Here is a 12,283-nt window from a genome sequence, read left to right as displayed (position 1 = left end):
CGAGGAAGCTTATAGTCATTATGCGTCTAATATTCAGGATGAGCTGAGGAGAAAGAAAAAGCAGAGATCCTACTTTCTGAGGGTCGGACTGACCCTGCAATTTGGTCTCGATGAATGGAAACTGCTTCCTATCACATTATAATGTAGTCGGTTCAAAATGAAAATTACATTCTCCCATTTCCAATTTTGTCTGCCTTCATATTGGATTGTCAGTCAAATGAGGCAGAGATTTGATTTCATTTACTTAAAGCAGTTTATTTGAACAGACTACAGCAGGAGACTGTTATCAATACATTCTAATAAAAGAGAGATTTAATCTGTGAAATAAGATTCCCTTGGACACATTTTTATTAAATCCTTAAATGAGTCATATTCATGGTTTTGAAAAAAAGGTATTTGAGAAGGGCTTAGCAAGAATGAATGTTATTACTGCCTTTTGTTACTTGCCGTTACAATCTCGAAGAGTCTGACTCTTTCAAGCTTTCCAGTCAGTCTTGAGGCACCAGAGCAATAGCTCAAGGAAATATGTGACGAAAAGCAGTAATTATCCCAATAGAAATTGTCACGATGAAACCTCCAAAACCTCCAAAAACAGCTGATTGGAGCCATGCAACAGATGACAAACACACTCACAAACAAGCGAGGCTACATAAACTGTTCATGACTGACCATTGAAAATAACAACTAACAATTGCTATTTACATTTAGTTTCACAATAGATTTAATGCCAATTTATTTTCCAAAAGCATTGTTACTGCACTACCAAGCTTTAATACCCGGCTATGTGTCAAACTTGTGGTATGCACCGGTACCCTATTTAAAGCTTTTTTTGGTTGGTGTATACAGGTACCCAAGGGTGTCTACGAATGTTTGCTGCAAAGCCCGACCAGGGAGTACAATGAATGTGATTCTAAAGGATATCTATAAAAGTTGAACTTGGAAGGATCCGGTTTTGACAGGATGCATTTATCACGGTGACAGATGGACGTTTTTGGCAGAGGAAGCCTTGAGCCGTAGTCCTGACTTCACGGCTCTCCCTCTGTGGATTCACTGCATTTGTTCTTGTTTCTTTCTTTCTTTTTTTTAATAAAAAAGGAGAGCAGAAAGTCCACTCTTCTTTTTATTCTCTTCAGAGAGGGTAACAGATAGAGGGAGTACCACAGTGCAGGATGCACCATGGATTCATCGAACGGTTGAGTCGGTTTCCCTACAGACAACCTGCATTCATTGCTTTTACGGCCTGGACTGTTATGTCTTATATAGTTATAATTTGTTATTTAGCTGACCCTTTCATCCAAAGCGACTTACAGTTGATCGGACTGAGCAGGGGACGATCCCCCCTGCAGCATTGCAGGGTTAAGGGCCTTGCTCAAGGGCCCAACGGCTGTGCAGATGTTATCGTGGCTGCATCGGGGTTCGAGTCATGTACCTTAGCCACTAGGCTACAGGCTGCCCCAGTAAGTCGTTTACCATCTGGAGTAAGACTGACCAATCACGGGTTGCCCATACCATTATTTCCCCCCCTCAATGTGATTAACATTGCCGATTGAAATCCTTAAAAAGGATTTGGACCCTGCACCCTCAGCAGAACGTCTGGCGGAGGGTGCCGTGACACACTCTCGCCTTCCTGTCTCTCTGTCCAGAACAAGCAAGTGCTGGCGGTGGTGGCCATCGACAAGATGCTGGAGAAGCTGAAGAAGTCCAACGAGCTCCTGGAGCTGATCCTGAAGGGCCTGAACGAATACCTGGAGAAGAAGCGCCTGTACTTCCCCCGCTTCTTCTTCCTGTCCAACGACGAGCTGCTGGAGATCCTGTCAGAGACCAAGGACCCCACCAGGTACAGCTCCACCCCCCGACTCTGTACACCTCCACCCTCACCAGACACGACCCCCAACTGCCACCAGGTAGAGGGGACCACACTCTACAAATCTAACCCCACCCCCATAAGGTAGAGCTTCGCCTTAATTGGTTTGAGCTACATCACCGCCATCTACGGCCATACTATACTTTTACCGACCAGTTAGGACTACTCCGAACGGCGGCTGTACCCGTATGACGGACAGCCTACGCTATTCAACTCAAAGGTGGCCAATGCCACTCGAGTGAACGACACTACAACAGACTTGCTGAGTTTTTAAAATCTCATTGAGGTTGCGTACATTCGCGTGCTATATGCCGCGTGTATAAATCCAGCAGAAGCGGAATAAAAAGCCTCTAGTCCTCCGTGCTCCTCCTGGATTATCATTTCCCTGCAGATATCTGACATTATCAGACAGAAGGGGCCGTCGTGCCCGCCCGCAGGCCTCCGCTCCGGGGGACCGGCTGGGTGTGGGGTGTGGGAACGCCGTCTCCCGCGCGGACAAAGCCAATTGTAATATCCCTTACATCGCCGCGGCGTATCGGGGAGGAAAAAAAGACGAACTGGGGGGGAGGGGGGGGGGAGGGAAAGCAATTTAACTGAGTCTGGGCTTAGAAAACTAATTTCAAACCTTGAAAGTCTCGCACTTACCGTGGGAATTTAATTATAAAGCTCTTTTTTCCTCCCGCCCGCTGCGTTGGGAGTGACGACACCGTGCCCTACTTACAGCGCGGCGGCTGATAAGCACACCCGGTCTCCTTCCACCCAAGGTATTTGTTTAATAATGCATTTTCAGACAAAGCAGGTCCACACCCCCTCCTCTCCTTTTTGGCTGTTATGTTTCCCTTCGTGGAGAAACCCCATCAGCACCCACAGCCGGCAGCCCTCCCTTTGAAATAGGAATGAATTTAAAACACGTCCTTAATTCATCCGCGAGCACGTTACAGCGAATCCATCAAGGGCTAATTCACTCTCGCCACGCCGCCAGCAATCTGCGTTCAGGGTTGGGGGGTGGGGGGGGGGGGAGGCTGCAACTCGTCCTTTGTTTTTTGGGAGTGGGGTACACTCTCCCCCCCGCGGAAAAGCCACTTTGCGAATCTGAAATCGCAGGCCCCTGTTGTTCTCCTCCTCAAAGTTGCCCCTACCATCCTGGCCGTTTTACTCCTAACCACAGACGACCACAGACCGGTCCATCGAGATTACAGGAAGTTGCATCACTCCCATGCTCAGCATCACTGTTTTTAATCTGCTGATAACGTTATTATTTTACTTGATGCATTTTAAATGTTAATTTCTTTTTCAAAGGAACGCTAGAATATTTGCAACGCAGTCATATATTCAGCCCGGGAACGGCAAAACTGATCATGGTTTTGCAGGCAATACAGAAAAACCACCTTCGAAGAGAGATTTTCAAATGCTAGCTTTCCTAAACGTGGGGTGTACAGTCTTACCAGATTTAGCCGTGCTCGTGTGTCAACTCCAGGGCGTGTGTCTGACCTCTGGCTCCCTCTTCCTCCTGCTCCTCCTCCTCCTCTCCCCCTGTAGGGTGCAGCCTCACCTGAAGAAGTGCTTCGAGGGCATCGCGAGCGTGGAGTTCACCGACGTGCTGGACATCACGCACATGAAGAGCAGCGAGGGCGAGGTGGTGCAGCTGGAGGACATCATCTCCACCTCCAAGGCCCGCGGCCAGGTGGAGAAGTGGCTTTTGGAGCTGGAGAGCGGCATGCTCAAGTCCCTGCAGAAGGTACCGCAGCGCCTCCAACCGCTAGCGCTAACGCTAACCAGGGCCCACATTACAGTCCCTGCAGAAGGTGCGGCAGTGCCTCCAACCGCTACCGCTAATGCTAATGCTAACCAGGGCCCACATTACAGGGGGACTGGGAGGGACTCTTCCAAGTGAGCATAAAACAGGAACTAGAACGATCTAGACGTCTAGAGGGGTGGAAATCGGGGACTGAGTAAGATTTTTACACAAACAGACTACTTCAGCGCCAGTTTAGCTCCAGTTTCACCTGGATATAGCCTGGGCACGTCCTAGTCAGCGAGAAAACTTTCACTTTTCAACCAAGTATAGCCGGGTTTTCACCTGGATGGTTTGTGTATCTCATAAACTGCTGATCGCCTGGGATTTTCGGGCACTACAGTCTCTATCGTTTGCCGAGAATGGTGTAAAAACATGCAGTGAGCAGCAGTTCTGTTAATGAGGGGTCAGAGAAGGGCCAGACTGGTTGAAGCTGACAGGAAGGTGACAGTAACGCAAATAACCCCATATTACAACAGTGGTATGCAGAAGAGCAACTCTGAACACACAACGCGTCAAACCTAAGTGGAAAGGCTACCGCAGCAGTATACGAAGTCTAAAAAACAAGTCTAATAAATATCTAATAAAGTGCTCACCGAGTGTATATGTTGCTAGATTTGTTGGTAGGCTCTATTTGGAAATAGAGTTACAAAAGAGGCCTGAGAGCCAGTAAGTCTAGCAACAATCAACAATTTGGCAGTAGTGCTAGCTACTGCTTTTTCAAGTCTGAAGCAGTTCTCTGTATTTATAATGATTTGTTACTTACTGCCAGCTAAGACAGATATAATAGAAAACACGACATGACATGACATATGCTGTACAGTGTAATACATAAACCTTAAATAAAATTACAAAGTATTATGATTTTGTTTTTGGTTTTTTTATAAAAAAAATAATTTGTGTTGGTGTTGAGTTGTCGTTGGTGTGTCGTTGGAGTGTCGTTGGTGTGTAAAATGAGTGTCTGGGACCCTCAGGTGATTGGACAGGCGATCCAGGCCTACCCCAATGACCTGCGTATCAACTGGGTCCGGGCATGGCCGGGCCAGACGGTGCTGTGCGTCTCTCAGGTGTACTGGACCAAGGACATACACGAGGCCATCTCCAACGGCCAAAAGGTTAGTCTGAGGCACAAGAGCTTCGCCAGATAGACGACCTGTTTGTGTCTCTACCTGGGTCAAAGACGTCATAGTTTTGGAGACCATTTCATAGGCTCCAATACGACTCTGAAAAGCTAAGAAAAGTATTTGAATCCGAAACAATTGACATTTGACCCAGGTCTGCTCTGTATAGCTCGCGGAATACATTCCTCCCCAGCCTTAGCGTGCTCGTGTGCGTGTGCGTAGCTTGGCAGAGCGAGTGTATTCCAGTGTGCGCGCAGGTCGGTGCGTGTGCGTTTGAGCATGCGTGCGGTGCGTACGCTAAAACGGCCCCCGTTCTCTCTCAGGCCCTCGACGCCTACCTGGAGCTGAACAACACCCAGATCGACGACATCGTGACGCTGGTGCGGGGGAAGCTGTCCAAGCAGAACCGCGTGACGCTGGGCGCCCTGGTGGTGCTCGACGTCCACGCGCGGGACGTGCTGGCCGTCCTGGTGAAGAACGGCATCAGCGACGAGAACGACTTCGAGTGGCTCAGCCAGCTCCGCTACTACTGGCTGGTGAGAGAGAGAGCCCCGCCTCCCGTCACAGGGGTGTCTGCGCTCACCCGTCCGTCAACTGACCCGCTTATTCCTGCTCAGGGTCACAGGCGCTGCTGGAGCCTATCCCAGCATGCATTGGGCGAAAGGCAGGATTTTACCCACAGGGTCACAGGGCACACACACCATTCACTCACTCATACTTATGGATAATTTAGAGTCTCCCATTAGCCTAACCTACATGTTTTTTGGACTGTGGGAGGAAATCACAGTTCTCTCATACTCCAGTATAATATCATATTATAATTTATTTACGTGTGTTAAATAATAATATTATATTTGTGTGCACTGGAAACTTAAATATCATTGTACAGGTAGATATCTGGAGGTTTTGCATTTCCTTTTTTGGCGAGAGCCTCATGACGAGTGTGTAGAACCAGACGCAGACGTTGAAGATGTGTAGCTTGTTTTTTTGTTTTTCTGTGTTCTGGTGGCTTCACTGAGGTTTTAAATGGTAAGTGCTAAATGGACTGCATTTATATAGCACCCATTCACACACACACACACCACCCAAGACACCGACCAGCGCGTAAATGGCAAATGGCCTGTATTCATTTTATCCAAAGCGCTTTTCAATGAATGCCTCTCATTCACCCCCCCCTCCCCCACACACACACACATACACACGCACTCTCACACACTCACACACACTCACACACACACTCGCACTATCACTCATTCGACCCCCGGTTTCACTCTCTCCTCACGCAGGAAGACACGCTCCAGACCAAGATGATCAACGCGGGTCTGCCGTACGGCTACGAGTACCTGGGGAACACCCCACGCCTGGTCATCACCCCACTCACCGACCGCTGCTACAGGTCAGGTCCTCCGCCTCACCGCCCGGTTCAAACCCAGCAAGAGGCCCACACCTCACAGTCCTCTGTTCCTCTGGGAACCAAGTCGAAATGTCACAGAGAGTGTGTGCTCACTTCACTTTACTGCCACTTTGAGATCATCACCGTATGATGAAAAGCGCTGCATAAAGTAAATCTATGATTGTTACTTATCCGTTGTGGCTTGAAAAACAAGTGTGAAAAAGGCAAATGAAGATACAGTCCACTGTTCCTCTAAAGAGGCCGGCGCTTTGAATTCTCACGCGAGAGCGTAGAGAAGGAAGTATGCGGTGGCATTAATTCAACAAATGGGCGGGTGGAAGTACATTCAACGCGGCAGAATAAATCATATTCACGAGTGGGGGGAAAAGGTGCTCGAAACAAGAAAAAAAAAAGACAGCAAAGCCTGTGTATTCAGAAGATTTATGTTAAATATTAGAGTATACAAACTTTTATAGGATCTGGGGTACAGACGAGAGGCCAGAGAAACTGCGGTGCCGTCAGCAACAGCGTTCAGCCCATACTTCATCCGACTGAATGAGGCTTTACTGGGAGCAGGATCGGGGATTGGAGAACAGCAATCGCAAGGGGTCACGCAACAGCCTGGCAAGGAAGCACCAAAACAGCATAGATACGTTGAGAAAACAAGTGCAGAGATATGGAAAAAAAATAAAACATTGCTGACAGTACCATATTTTCTGTGGCCTATAGTCTATACCACAACACCCGAGAAGAGTTTGTGTACTGTAATGTTTGAAATGCACCTTCTGAATGTGCAAGGTTTGCAGAGTTTACAGAACCGTATTCAGCCTGCACTCTTTCACTCTCAAATCATCATCACTCTCTCATTGTATTTCGACGCAGACTAAAAACACACCTTTTCAGGCTATACCTTTGTCCTCCCTCCTGATTTCCTCCCCCCCTTCTGATATCCCTCTTGTCTTACCCTTAAAAAATTGCTTCATGTGTGTTTTACTAGTTATGGATTTGATGCGTTTAACCTGTGGAAGAACCTATGCACTTGTAAGTCGCTTTGGATTAAAAGCATCTGCTACATGTAAATGTAAATGTTCCCTTTGGCCCTCCCCCATGCGCAGGACCCTGTTCGGGGCCCTGCACTTACACCTGGGAGGGGCCCCTGAGGGCCCCGCGGGGACCGGGAAGACCGAGACCACCAAGGACCTGGCCAAGGCCGTCGCCAAGCAGTGCGTGGTCTTCAACTGCTCCGACGGCCTGGACTACATCGCCCTCGGCAAGTTTTTCAAGGTAGGCCCACATCTGCGGGTTCTCATCTGTGAGGTTTTTCACTCCCACATTCCCACGCTACCGCGGAGCTCTGAGACTCGTACCTGTCCACGGCGACACAATAAATCCACTGAGAGGGATCTGTCCAGTTGCCATGGTAATCAGAGGCTGGGGGTGGGGGGGGGGATTGGGGGTTTGGTTGCAAACATTGATTGCGGCCGATTAGAGGGGAGGAAAGCGGAGCCCCCCGAATCAGACGGCAGAGTAATGACCTCCATTAAAATCAGTGAGAAAAATCCCACAGACTGATTTACCTTTTTCAAACGTACTTCAGCGTCAGCGGCCAGTCTAAGCTCATTTTTTATACCCTAGAGGAAATAAAAGGAAAGGTTGAAGGAAAGCACAATTGTGTGTATCCAGACAAAATACATAGCAGAAACGGTAAGTAATAAAGGGAGACAGGCGATGAAAATAAAAAATTTTTTTAAATGCAGTAGAACCTAAGATACCAAAAGTGGCCTTGTACCAAAAAGAAATGGTGGAGGAATGTCAGTTCTGTGCATGATGGAGCATAGTAACAACCTGGATGAAGACAGCTGGCCAGAAACTAAAGTTGAAATAATAATAATAATAATAATAAAGTTGTCATAAAGTGTGTGGTTGCTTCACTTTACCGGCACTTATCCGCAGCGACTCAAAATGGAAAAAAACAAGTGTGAAGAATTGCAAATGTACCACAAGGCCTCCAATCCTGCTTATTCCCCACTCACAGCAGAGTGTGTCTGTTAATTACTAATTAATTGAAAGCCATTGACCGTGAAAAGTGCGAGGCAGAAGGACACATGAGTCCAAAGCGACAGAGGGATGACTCCAGCCATATCAGAAAATACATGGCACCATGCAGGGAGTGAGCAAGTCCCTTATGACTGCCCAGCTCAGCGCAAACCACTTCTAGCACGGTTCATTCATAAATGCATTCTGCAATGTCTGGGGTTACACATTTCCTGGTCTATAGTGCACACAAAAGAAAGCCTACTTTTTTTGTTTCATTATGCCGCTCTCTGAAATGATTTTATATGGAAACAACACGCAGCTATGATGGGGAAAGGTGTATTTCCAGTTTTCAAGGGTTTTAATGATGGCTTTTAAGCATCAGTGATGATCTGCGAGGGAAGCTATGTGTTGTATAATAAGGAGATAATAAGGAGCATAATTACTAAAGCAGCTGTCTGTTCAGTCGATTGCAAGTCCATACCTCTCAGGTTTGTATCTCTGAGGTTTTGTATGTATGCAATCACAGCTTGAATGTGAATTTTCACGCAGCTTTAACTAGGTTTTACTGCAGCGAATGCACTCGGGTAAACACTGAGCAGCGTCGGCAATAAAAGCTTCATCAATACCGTATTAGTTAAATTAGCCAGATGAATCCCGGGCAGGTACAGCAAGGGAACATGGGTAACGTAGTCTTCTCCCCCCCCAGGGTCTCCTGTCATGCGGCGCGTGGGCCTGCTTCGACGAGTTCAACCGGATCGACCTGGAAGTGCTGTCAGTGGTGGCTCAGCAGATCCTGACCATCCAGAGAGGTGCGCATTACAACGCACGGCTCACCCCGTGAAGGACAGAGGCACACAGGAGAGGCCCCCGGCCTCAATGTGTTCCTGCTCAATCATGTTTTGTCTACACTGTAGGAGTTGCAGTGTAATCAGGTATCGACTGCCAAATCGAAGACCTTATGAGGTTGAATAACTTCTGATCCAAGGTCTGATGGTGCTTATTAACATGCTTTGAAGCGTTAGCAGACAGCTACCGGGAATAATGTGTATGGTTGGCTGGCCTCACTGCAGCTAAAGATGCTTGCAAGAAGATGGAAGCCACCACAAATGTTTTAAGTGGAAAAAATATGTCATATTCAATTTGAAAATTTTTGTTGAATAAAAAAAAAAAAGAATGTTTCATCACAAAAAAAAACGATCTTTAGTAGACAGGACTTGCCTGTTTCCTCTTCAGGAATCTCCGCCAAAGCCGAGATGCTGCTGTTCGAGGGGACGGAGCTGAGCCTGGACCCCACCTGCGCCGTCTTCATCACCATGAACCCTGGCTATGCCGGCCGCTCCGAGCTGCCCGACAACCTGAAGGTACAGAACCAGAGCTTTCCCCACCCCATCTCCTCTCTCACAGAACCAGAGCTTCCCCCACACCATCTCCTCTCTCACAGAACCAGAGCTTCCTCCACCCGATCTCCTCTCTCACAGAACCAGAGTTCCCTGTCCCGATCTCCTCTCTCACAGAACCAGAGCTTCCCCCATCCGATCTCTTCTCTCACAGAACCAGAGCTTCCCCCACCCGATCTCCTCTCTCACAGAACCAGAGCTTCCCCCACCCGATCTCTTCTCTCACAGAACCAGAGCTTCCCCCACCCGATCTCCTCTCTCACAGAACCAGAGCTTCCCCCACCCCATCTCCTCTCTCACAGAACCAGAGCTTCCCCCACCCGATCTCCTCTCTCACAGAACCAGAGCTTCCCCCACCCGATCTCCTCTCTCACAGAACCAGAGCTTCCCCCACCCGATCTCCTCTCTCACAGAACCAGAGCTTCCCCCATCCGATCTCCTCTCTCACAGAACCAGAGCTTCCCCCATCCGATCTCCTCTCTCACAGAACCAGAGCTTCCCCCACCCAATCTCCTCTCTCACAGAACCAGAGTTCCCTGTTCCGATCTCCTCTCTCACAGAACCAGAGCCTCCCCAACCCGATCTCCTCTCTCACACCCTCTCTATGGGGCTGTGGTCCTCTCTCAGTGGTCCCAAATCTTCTCATCTTACGAAGCTCAGTATTCAAAATCCACAATAATAAACCTGCCATTTGATTCTTCAGTTGAAGTTGCCCAGTTCTCTTAAGGAGAAGGAACAAGCAAGTGATGTCACCAGGTCTTTGGTGACAGGTATTGGTAGAGAACAGGCGAAGCCGATAAATAACTGTTCTCGTCTTGTAGTATTTTATTGTGGTCTAACTTAATGAGTGAATGAGTCATGGTGGATATGGCAAATTAGCTGATTGAGCCAGGGTAACTGGTGGCTGCAAAACCCTGCATACGCACCGGCCCTCCAGGACTGGAGTTGCCCATCACTGATCTTAGTGAACAGGTCATGACCAGGTCATGCTGGCAGACGTCTGGAGGCCCAGGTCGTGCTGGCAGACGTCTGGAGGCCCAGGTCGTGCTGGCAGACGTCTGGAGGCCCAGGTCGTGCTGGCAGACGTCTGGAGGCCCAGGTCGTGCTGGCAGGCCCTGACAGCTGTGCGGCTCTCCCCCGGCAGGCTCTGTTCCGGACGGTGGCCATGATGGTTCCGGACTACGCCATGATCGCGGAGATCGTGCTGTACTCGTGCGGCTTCGTGACGGCGCGCCCGCTGTCGGTGAAGATCGTGGCCACGTACCGGCTGTGCTCCGAGCAGCTGTCCTCCCAGCACCACTACGACTACGGCATGAGGGCCGTCAAGTCCGTGCTCACCGCCGCGGGCAACCTGAAGGTACGTTCACGGGTCGTTTAAAACGCCTCCCTCGCCCACTCGCTGCCGCTTGTAGCCCAGAATACCTTCCACCTCGAATACGTTCCACCGTCTGCATAACATAAACAGGCCTTCCTCACCACTGCTGCATAAGCTATAGTTATCCAAAGCTGTTGTCAGAATATGTATACTCATGTTGACGTGTACCCAGTCTGAACCTGAAGAACACTGCACTTCCCAGTACACCGGAATTCAATTCAAGTTCAGGTTCGGCTATTTTGAAAATTCATATTTTTTACTTAAACACAGAGCACTAGTGTGGAATGCATGCAAAAAGGTCACAGAGCTGAGGGAGAAATGGGAGTGAAATGAATCCATAAAAATCTAATTACCTTCACTCCGTTCACAAGCTCACAAGATTCAGCTATAAGCCTCTCTTTTGTGGTCCCTGGGTAGGTGGCTGCATTAACGGTGTAAGAAGCAGGAGGGTGCGGTAACTACCAGCAAACAGAATAAACACTTGATAAGAGTATTTGCAGTTCTGACACAATGTTAGTGTACCTGGATGTGCGGTAGAAGATTGAGCACTATCCGAATCGGCAGGCTCAGCTTGACACTACATTCCGATCCAAGCTTCAAAGTACAATCAACACACGTCATATCTTCTCTGAATAAAAGACTGATGCACTTCCCTGTTGCTGAGGTTTCACGATGATTATTTTCTTCTGGATTTGAATCTGCGTCTGTCTCGTCTCCACTGGGACTCGCACTTCAAAATTACTTTGAGGGAAGGTGAGAGATGGGCATGCCCCAGGCCCAGCCATTGATTTTTCCATCCAGAAAGAGCCCGTGTCAACGAGACAAACTGCCAGAGAGACGCCTCTCTCCAAAAAAGCCCAGGATTCATTAATTCTGGGAGATTGAGGCGCCGCGAAATGTCCCCGCGAAACCCAGAATAGGTGAAGCCCTCAAATCTTATCGGTGACTCATCGATTTGGACCGGTCGCAGTGGTTTGAGGTGGAAGGCGGGGTCTTGCGATTCGAGCGATTCAGTCAGGGGTTGATATCTCCGCTCATTTTAAGTTTCATGAAGTGCAATTCTTCCAAGGCCCTTCTCTCAGATGAGACTTTGTGATGTCCCCCCCCCCCCCACCGTTTCCTGCTTGGTACCCTAGCTGAAGTTCCCTGATGAGAACGAGGACATCCTGCTGCTGAGGTCCATAATTGACGTCAACCTGCCCAAGTTCCTGGCACATGATCTGCCGCTCTTTGAGGTAGGGATGGTCATCAGTGTCAGTCAGGTTTTCCAATGGACAACCATGGCCTTCACTATGTCTCTT

General features: G+C 48.7%; 1 protein-coding gene across 1 annotated transcript in view; it reads left to right on the top strand.

Annotated features, from left to right (window-relative positions):
* The window catches only part of dnah7 (dynein, axonemal, heavy chain 7), a 93,875-nt gene that overhangs the window by 18,151 nt on the left and 63,441 nt on the right, over positions 1-12,283 (top strand). Inside the window, exons 18-27 of the mRNA XM_061226922.1 lie at positions 1,644-1,837; positions 3,404-3,602; positions 4,634-4,774; positions 5,104-5,316; positions 6,067-6,176; positions 7,289-7,457; positions 8,917-9,019; positions 9,444-9,571; positions 10,752-10,964; positions 12,119-12,217. Of these exons, the coding sequence (XP_061082906.1) occupies positions 1,644-1,837; positions 3,404-3,602; positions 4,634-4,774; positions 5,104-5,316; positions 6,067-6,176; positions 7,289-7,457; positions 8,917-9,019; positions 9,444-9,571; positions 10,752-10,964; positions 12,119-12,217 (1,569 nt within the window). The remainder of the gene's footprint in view (positions 1-1,643; positions 1,838-3,403; positions 3,603-4,633; positions 4,775-5,103; positions 5,317-6,066; positions 6,177-7,288; positions 7,458-8,916; positions 9,020-9,443; positions 9,572-10,751; positions 10,965-12,118; positions 12,218-12,283) is intronic.

This window comes from Conger conger, chromosome 17 (genome assembly GCF_963514075.1).
Source record: "Conger conger chromosome 17, fConCon1.1, whole genome shotgun sequence".
Lineage (NCBI taxonomy): Eukaryota > Metazoa > Chordata > Actinopteri > Anguilliformes > Congridae > Conger > Conger conger.
The sequence above is the reverse complement of the archived record's forward strand: the minus strand, read 5'-3'. Positions and strand labels throughout refer to the sequence as shown.